The sequence below is a fragment of the Brachyhypopomus gauderio genome, chromosome 15 (assembly GCF_052324685.1).
Source record: "Brachyhypopomus gauderio isolate BG-103 chromosome 15, BGAUD_0.2, whole genome shotgun sequence".
NCBI classification, from domain to species: Eukaryota; Metazoa; Chordata; class Actinopteri; order Gymnotiformes; family Hypopomidae; genus Brachyhypopomus; species Brachyhypopomus gauderio.
Window position 1 is genome coordinate 6,685,076 of NC_135225.1, and position 8,590 is coordinate 6,693,665.

General features: G+C 38.0%; 2 protein-coding genes across 3 annotated transcripts in view; both read left to right on the forward strand.

Annotated features, from left to right (window-relative positions):
- The first annotated feature begins 301 nt into the window (after positions 1–301).
- On the forward strand, positions 302–4,506 carry tlx1 (T cell leukemia homeobox 1). 2 transcript variants are annotated; one of them, XM_076974348.1, is made up of 3 exons: positions 302–2,039; positions 2,901–3,138; positions 3,868–4,506. In XM_076974348.1, the coding sequence occupies exons 1-3, from the start codon at positions 1,571–1,573 to the stop codon at positions 4,076–4,078; spliced, it is 918 nt and encodes a 305-aa protein (XP_076830463.1). In that variant the 5' UTR covers positions 302–1,570; the 3' UTR covers positions 4,079–4,506. The 2 variants fall into 2 exon arrangements, with proteins under 2 accessions (XP_076830463.1, XP_076830464.1); XM_076974349.1 differs by having other exon boundaries at positions 307–2,039; positions 2,937–3,138.
- A 3,733-nt stretch (positions 4,507–8,239) lies between these two features.
- smap1 (small ArfGAP 1) overlaps positions 8,240–8,590 on the forward strand; it is a 94,886-nt gene continuing 94,535 nt past the window's right edge. The window contains 1 exon segment of the mRNA XM_076974347.1: positions 8,240–8,551. Coding sequence (XP_076830462.1) covers positions 8,434–8,551 — 118 coding nt within the window. The 5' untranslated portion in view covers positions 8,240–8,433.

An 8,590-nucleotide genomic window follows, 5' to 3' on the forward strand; every position in this document is an offset into this window, starting at 1 on the left:
GTAGGTAGACGCATAAGGGCCATTCGATAAAAGTTTTATGTTGGTCAGATGGGCAGTCAGCTGAATGAAGAGACCAACCATATATTAATATTCTGCTCTAATAAATCACATGATAAATGGCAATGCAGATTTTCTTCAGAATTTGTATTGTACTCTTTTTTTAAAGGTAAATCCCAATGTGTGGTACAAAAGGTATCCTATCTATTAATTGTACGAAATTATGTCTTTTCGCTTTATTCTCTCAGTGCGCATGAATAATGCATCCACTTTTGCAAAAGACATCTTTCGCATCTAACATCAATGTGTGTTTAAAATGTCTATTACTAACTTATCGTTGTTTCATGTCCGTATTAATTTGTGACATTTAACACTGTCAGAAATGAAAAATAATTAAACACACCTTAATGCATGTATCAAGCTCAGGTTTCCCAAAAGTGTCTCTTTAATATAGCCATCACCTAATAGAGTGCTCAAAAGTGATTTACACTTGAGCTTTTTCCCTTTTTTTGAGTGGGGTGGGGGTTGGGGATGTCGCTGCAGGCTATTCATAGATCTCGACATTTTTATTCAAAATTAAGAATTCCAAGTATGTTACGAATATGATTAACAGGTCTATATAGATTACTACCGTGCAGTAGGGGACATAGCCTATCTCGACCTAGTGAGCGCTCCCTCTGAATTTAGATTCACATGTAGGGCGTATATTCCAATGAATTTACTATTTTATTGACTAATTGACCTGCAGAACATTGCATTTAACTGTTGAGTTATGTTAAATGTTTCTGCTGTCTAACTTAAGTTCACACACTAGACAAGTATTTCATTTGATTCGTTTAACCGGCTTTTCTTTACTTGCAGGAAAGGTTAATAAAGTTGAAAGGAATACAGTGAAATCATTCCAACGTTATTGGGGTGTAGTCGCCGAACTGTAGTAAAATCACAGCGTGAAAGTAGAAAATCTCGGCGTCTTTGGAGTCTAACATTTTAAATATGAACAATCTCTTTTTTGTGCTTTGACCAATGAATCCTTGATCTTCGATAGTTTGCCAGCCGAAGCTAAAATGTTTTATCTTCTGTTAAAAGTGACCGTTTTGTCCAAGCACTAACCAAGAACGTGATGCTGAAATTACTTGGAGATATATGACATTAGTTAAATATTCGTCGTGTCACAGAGGTATCGTGTTGCTTGTTTAGGCTACAGAAAATGCACTTTGTAGTGGCCACCACCTCAGCAAGGGGAATACGTGTTTTAGTGGTGTCTTAAAGGGGAATGGACTCGTTCTTGTTTCTTTAGCCAATTGAGTCCCGAAGCCCAGAACCGGAGGCTTAATCTTACCCGGCCTACTTGGCATTTTGATTGATGCTCCCGCGGCTCCATCCGGTAGGCTCGCTATAAGCCAAAAAGGAGGTTAAAAAAAAGGACAAACGACTGAAGTTCAGCCTTTCTCGCACATACTCACGCAGTCATCGCGTTTAGATAACGACGGTTCTGGACTAAAGTGCACTTCAGCATCTGGATACGTGAGCGTGGAAAGCTGCAGGTCTGCTGGAGCGCGCGCCTCTTCCCACCATGGATAATATAGGAGCGCATCTTCACCACGCGCACGTCGACGCCATCAGTTTCGGGATCGATCAGATCCTCAACAATGCAGACCAGGGGAGCTGCATGATCTCCAGCCCCAGGATGCAGGATTTGGACTACGGCTTGGGGAGCATCGTCAGCACCGCTTACAATACCATGACGGGCAACTACAACAACAACAGTTCTGGCGGATACAACGGCAACGCGTGCGGCGTGGCTGCGCTCGGTAACCCGTACAACATGAACATGGGCATGGGCGCTAACGGGAATAATCTTAATTCGTCGGGGGTAATCCGGGTGCCAGCACACCGGCCGCTGAACGGTGTTCACGCGTCCATTGGCACAAGCGGAGCTACGGTGCCAAATATGGGAAGCATGGGCACAATAAATAATCTCACGGGATTAACGTTTCCATGGATGGAGAGTAACAGACGATATACCAAAGAGAGATTTACAGGTAACATAACAGAATATATGGATTAAAAGTCATTAACCGTGTTACCTTCTGACACCGTAGCCAATATGGATGTACACGGTGCTAAATATTGGTTATGGTCTGATACCATCTTTAAATATTTAGTCTTAAAAAACATATTAGATCGTTTGGAGCCTCGCGCAATGTTAGCCATTGTGACGTGTTATATAAAATCGCTTAACTTCTGCATAAATGGTAAAATGTGAAGGACTTTCGCGTTTCTAATTTTCCTTTTAGTACTACATGCATGGTAACCTATTTTGTTTTGCTGGTTAAAATATTATAACACAAGTATACAATAAATATGTACAAAAAGATGAATCTCATTAAATATTGCTTTGATTATTCGATGCTCTTGTTGTCGTCTGGGCCTGTTCATCGTTGATTTTTATATTATTACTTTTTAAATTTAACTTTCTCAACGATTGAATCTGGCAGCCCAGACTATTACCTTATTAATAACGTGTTATGGAATTATTTTGAAATGTGATTTATTTAAAAATTATTATTACTTAATTTATTCAGCTGAGATGCACCTCAGATTAATTAAGAGAGTGGACTATAGACTATTATTATACTGGAAATTGACTACCCTAATTTAGACATATCCTAATATCCTAAATTAAGGTTTATAATTGCAACAAAGTCTTTATTCTTTACGAGAGGCTATCTATCTTTAATAGTATATTTCTTGCAAATTGCTTGCTTTGCTGAAGTTCTCCTTAGCACGTGCTATAGTTATTATAACTGCATCTCTTCCCAATAGATTTCTTTCTCTTCACTGCTTCGCTCTGTCGTGTTGCTGATTCTCTCCGCTTGCTTTCGCCTTATTCCCCGATCCAGTGGCGCTCTCACCCTTCACTGTAACACGCCGTATAGGTCACCCATACCAGAACCGGACACCTCCCAAGAAGAAAAAGCCCAGGACGTCGTTCACCAGACTGCAGATCTGTGAGCTGGAGAAGCGCTTTCACCGTCAGAAGTATCTGGCGTCAGCCGAGAGGGCAGCTTTGGCGAAAGCACTTAAAATGACTGATGCTCAAGTCAAAACATGGTTCCAGAACAGACGAACGAAATGGAGGTGAGCTTTTATGCTGCAATCTTTATGTCAAAAGTACATCTTATCCATATACAATTATGTTCGATAAAAAAAAAAAGGTTTCAAGTAAAAACTTTAATTGAAATTGAATTCGCGGCGTCGTTCAGTATATCAGTATATATATATATATATATATATATATATATATATATATATATATATATATATATATATATATATATATATATATATATATATATATATGATACTGGACAATCATTTAGGGAAAGCTCTTGAATGGAAAGAGTTATTTACACACTAGGTATTCTTGCATGACGCTTAATGTATTGATGAGTTAATTATATTGTTTTCGGATGTTATTTTTTTATATATTGTTTATTTTATATAAATTATGTTTATGTCGTGGATGTCATGTCTAATATTATAATCAGTCTAACTTTCCTAGGGGTCATGAAAGTTATTAAAGGCGTAAACATGCTTTCTAAAATACATGTCTCATGGGTTCATAAAAACCATTTTTTATGCATAATATAAAAATGTATATAAATTGTTCATATACACGAATTGCCTAAATCCCACAATAGATAAATAGTTTACTTCATTTGGATAAATAACGTTTATATAAATAACATTCATTACAACTTCAAAATATTACAGAGATTGAGCAAACGTCTATCCATCGTTCATATGTTCGTGGGTAATAACGGGCAAACTGTCGCTGTTCCTGTTGTTTTCCACACGTGTGTTCAGGAGACAGACCGCTGAGGAGAGAGAGGCCGAGAGGCAGCAGGCGAACCGCATCTTGATGCAACTACAACAAGAGGCCTTTCAAAAGACAATAAACCAGCCTGTAACTCCGGACCCCATCTGCCTGCACAACAGCTCCCTGTTCGCGTTACAAAACCTGCAGCCATGGACTGAAAACACCAGCAAGATCAGCAGCGTTTCCAACTGCGATTAGGAAGATTATCATCTTTTGTAAACTGAAATGGGCTATCTATACAATTTAATAATAGCCGAATTGCGTTGAGTCACATTTTCACCACATAGGCCCATTGCTACGTGGTAGCCTATATCGTATTTATTTTTAATTTTTTCATAGCTTGGTTATATCACCAATCTGACGCCCAATTACATTTTCATGTGTGAAAACTATTTTAAGTGAACACCAACAAGATAATAGTTTATTGTAAACACCAACAATTGCCATAGTGTCGAAAAAATGTGTTTGTAATAAGGATTTTATTGGTGTACCCACACAAGTATTATTATATATTTTTATACACAGCATTTTTGCACGTTTTCCGTATGTTCTTTCTGGACTAAAGCAGGCCACGCAAAAAGTATCGTCCGTGTTGGAAATGACTATTAAATTCAGCATGAACTACACAGATAGTTTGAGATTTGTTTGTTTCGTTGTTTTTTCTTTTAGGCTAAGACGAACATTGGTTTACTTAAGCACTTGTAATGGAAGTAAGTTGCGAGATTTAAATAACAGCTCACCAGCACCAAACGAGTCTTGTAGTTAGTTCTGTAGTATATTTAGAATACGATTCATTTTGTATTGTTCTTAATGGAAATCTGGGTTTAAGTTTATTTAGCCTTATACAATAAACAAAAAGGTCAGTTATATTATAAATTAATTCAGCTTTAAGACTTTTTAGCCACCTATTTTACTCTATCCTAAATCCTAAATCAGTTAGTTATTGAAAACTAGTTTAATACTGATTTACATGAGATAACATGAGCCTTCTCATGAGCCTTTCATTCTTATCAGCAATGAGACGCTAATGTTTCCTGCTTTACTTTGCACAGGAACCATGGCAACACACCATAGGTAAATAACTGTAGATATCTGGCAGATATATGATGGATTTCCCCTCAGAGTGAATTACTGTTTTGGCTGCATGATGAATGTATGTTCTCTTTGTGTAGGGAGTGCAACAGAGTGTTTGTGGTATTAACTATGTGCAGATGTGAAAGTGTTTCTGAAACTAACCAGAAGCTCTGCCATTTGCTGCAAAGGAATGTAGGTTTAAGTTTCATCAGCACTTTGCAAATACTACAATGTATTAAAACTGGCTATTTCAAATGTCCTTAATTTCAGTTGATTGCATGCATTCTGGCATTGTCAAAATCAATTCAGTATATTTGGGCCAAGAAAGCCTATGATATTTCCAGAAGCAAGTGTGTAAAAGAGTTCAGTTAATCTTTTTTATGGACTTTTGATTTTGTGGAGAAACCTTTGCCTTCTGTAGTAGCAACTTTCCACAAACTGCAGGCTACGCTGCACATGATCGGGAAATAAGTACATATTGTTGTTAGCTGCATTTCAGACAAGAGGAACTTTGAGTTGTGAGTCTTCCAGGAAACTATTGAGGAATTTTAAATAATACACTATGCCTATACTATAATATACAGTGCTTACACTATAGTTTACCCTGTTGATAGTTGCTTTGTGATATTACTGTTTATGATTGTTTAACATAAATAAGATCCCAAATGCTGTCACAAACATATGCGAGTAGACCTCACCTAATGCAAACTGTAACATTAGTTAGGTTTCATCTTCTGAATAATTAAGGAATCTTTCTGCCTTTTTCTCCTGTTTTGTTTTCTTTTGTCCTTTTTTTCTTCAATTCTTCTGTGAGGGCAGGGAATCTTTTAGGATCTAGTTTTAACCTAATAAAAAATGCACTTAAAAGAGCAAGAGTGGTACCCACAAAACTCTGCAAGAAATTACCACACTATTTTACTATTTCATGCAAATTTGGCCAAGCATGCAACCTGTCTGGCAGCAGCACTGCTTTTATATACCTGCAGTATTCCATGTCAGTTCATTTCTTGGAAATTTGAAAATTTAAGTGACCACAATTAATAAAAATACTAATCATTGTTTGTTTGCTAATAATAATACTACTCATATTCCTCATTTCTAATGTTGTATAGCAGATGTGGGGAAGAGGGTGACCGCGGGCTTTCCTTGCCAAGTAGACGCACAGAAAATCCGACTGAACAATCAAGTGAAATCAGATGTGCTCCTCCTTGGTTAGAATAAATGTTTACAGCAAGAGCGGGGTTTTTCATAAAAGTTTCTTTAAATTGCATATGCGTTTATTAGGACGATTAATTTCCAGTATTACCAGTTTCTATCTGCTCTGTTCTCCCCAAATGATGTTATTTCCAAACACGTGAACAACGCCGCTACACGCACTTTAAATGTATTGACTGTCTCTATATGATGACGAAGTACTACGTCATTTTAGAGCGCCAAAATAGCAGGTAGTCGTGCAGAATGTCCTTTTTACGTTTTTGGTCTCTTAACGCCAGTTATTGTGTACACAATGGATTATTGTTAAAGTCGACATATGCAGGTAGTATACGTATCATTTTCTTTCATCATGACAGTGCAACCGGGAACTGGTTTTAATAATAAAAGCCTACCTACAAGTAACTAAGTTACTGCTGCCTAACGTGCATGGTCGCTGTCACAGCCATCTGGAGCCAGACAGACACTCGCAGCTAATCTTGTGTTAAAGATGTGGTCGTATAATGGCCGATATTGGCAATAATATTGGTGCACACGTTTGCAGTTATGATGTGCCTATATTGCAGCATGTTCCAGGACGGCATGGTACTCAGCAGGAGGGCAGACACAGGAGAAGGCTCCACTTCGGAAGGCAAACACGCCACAGGGAAAGTTCGACATGGACGATAAAAACAAAACTAACGACGTCTTTCAAAGTAGGGCATTAGTATATTATTATTATTATTCCCTATGAAATGTTACTGGTCATGTTTTTACGCTATGTCTAGTCTAACGTCTACAGAGATATTTAAGATAAACCCATGTATTTTAAATCTCATGGATATACAACGAGAAGATTGGACTATATTCTGAATGTAAACTTGCCATATAATGTGTTTTCCTAAACAGAGTTCCCGAATGATGTGAATCCATGCACAAAGGAGAAGGGCGGCCCCACGGGCCCTGAGCCAACACGATACGGTGACTGGGAAAGAAAGGGACGTTGTATTGACTTTTAACTGATCTCATCAAAGCATGTTAACAGTTATGTATTAACTGTAGTGTGTGTGCTCTTGTGTATTACAGATATGGGGTTCCAATTGGGTATCGGTATTACTTGCAGGATTATCATGTAATACATTTGGGGACTGAATTCGTTAATTAGCACATAGTCAGATTTTTGTTTTACATGTGTAAAAAGTAAACTTTGATGTTTTCTTTTTGATGTTTTCTATTTAAAAATTCTTTAGTGTCAGCATTGCACAGCGCTCAAAGATGTATGTCATAATGCACAAATTAAAACATTCAGTATTGATCCTCTAAATGTAGGCTTGTATTTTAAGTATTACTATATTACTACAACTATTACAACTTGTGTGAAACCAGAAGTCCGACACAATGCTTTATTCAACATCACGGCATGTCATTCACTTATACTGTCAGCAATAATGTAAGTTGTGTGTGTGTGTGTGTGTGTGTGTGTGTGTGTGAGAGAGAGAGAGAGAGAGAGAGAGAGAGAGTGTGTTGGATACACAATTACAGGCAATCATGAGCACTGTATGACCTTTTAAAATTTTTATTCTGGTGATTGACTTGACCATGTGATCTAGATAATTTTGTATGGAGTAATTTTTCGGAGATGATTAAGTAAAACATGATCTCATAATATTAATGTATTCATATAATGTCATATTTTGCGGTAAATATTTTAATGATGATGGGTATATTTTGCGTTATGTATTTTTTTTCACAAAACCCTTAGAAATGTGGAGACCAGAGCAGTCACTTGTATGTTAAAAGGCGATATGTTGATAGGTGTCAGTGCACCTGTGTGAAGTGACCTAGCTAGAAGCAGGTATTACAGGATAGGAATGGGCACGTCATTCCTGTCCTTTACTTTTACGTCAGCTGAGAATGGGTCACACGAGTCACTAAGAAATAAACAAGTTACTAATGTATGCCATAAAACAAACGTTAAACTAACATTTTACGGGAAATTGAGTATCATATCGATGGTTATTAAAAACCGTACTACTTAATAAATACTACTTTCTAAAACGTCTGGCGTTCATTCACACAGCGTACATTTCCGCTTCCGGGTAGTCGCTTCAATCTGCCATATTCCGTCGATTTCTGGCAACCCGTGCGATCCGCTACTGTACACGGAACGCTGTGCGCTTCTTTCGGGGGATGATCTTCCATCCGACACCGGCACATTAGACAGAGATCTCGCGGAAAGGTTGTCGGTCGTGTAGCGAAACGATACAACAAAGAACACCCGGGCAGAAATGACGACGCGATCGGAGCGGGAGAAGGCTCTGAAACTGAACGAGCAGCATCAGGCCATCCTGTCCAAAATGCTCAGGGAGGAGGACAACAAATATTGTGCCGACTGCGAGGCGAAAGGTGAGCGTGATCTGGCAACCCACCATCGTTACGGTGACG

Coding starts and splice junctions, on each gene's coding strand:
- tlx1 (XM_076974348.1), top strand. CDS start 1,571: ATGGATAATATAGGAGCGCATCTTCACCACGCGCACGTCGACGCCATC. Junction 2,040..2,900: donor TACCAAAGAGAGATTTACAG/GTAACATAACAG, acceptor TCCCCGATCCAG/TGGCGCTCTCACCCTTCACT. Junction 3,139..3,867: donor AACAGACGAACGAAATGGAG/GTGAGCTTTTAT, acceptor ACGTGTGTTCAG/GAGACAGACCGCTGAGGAGA.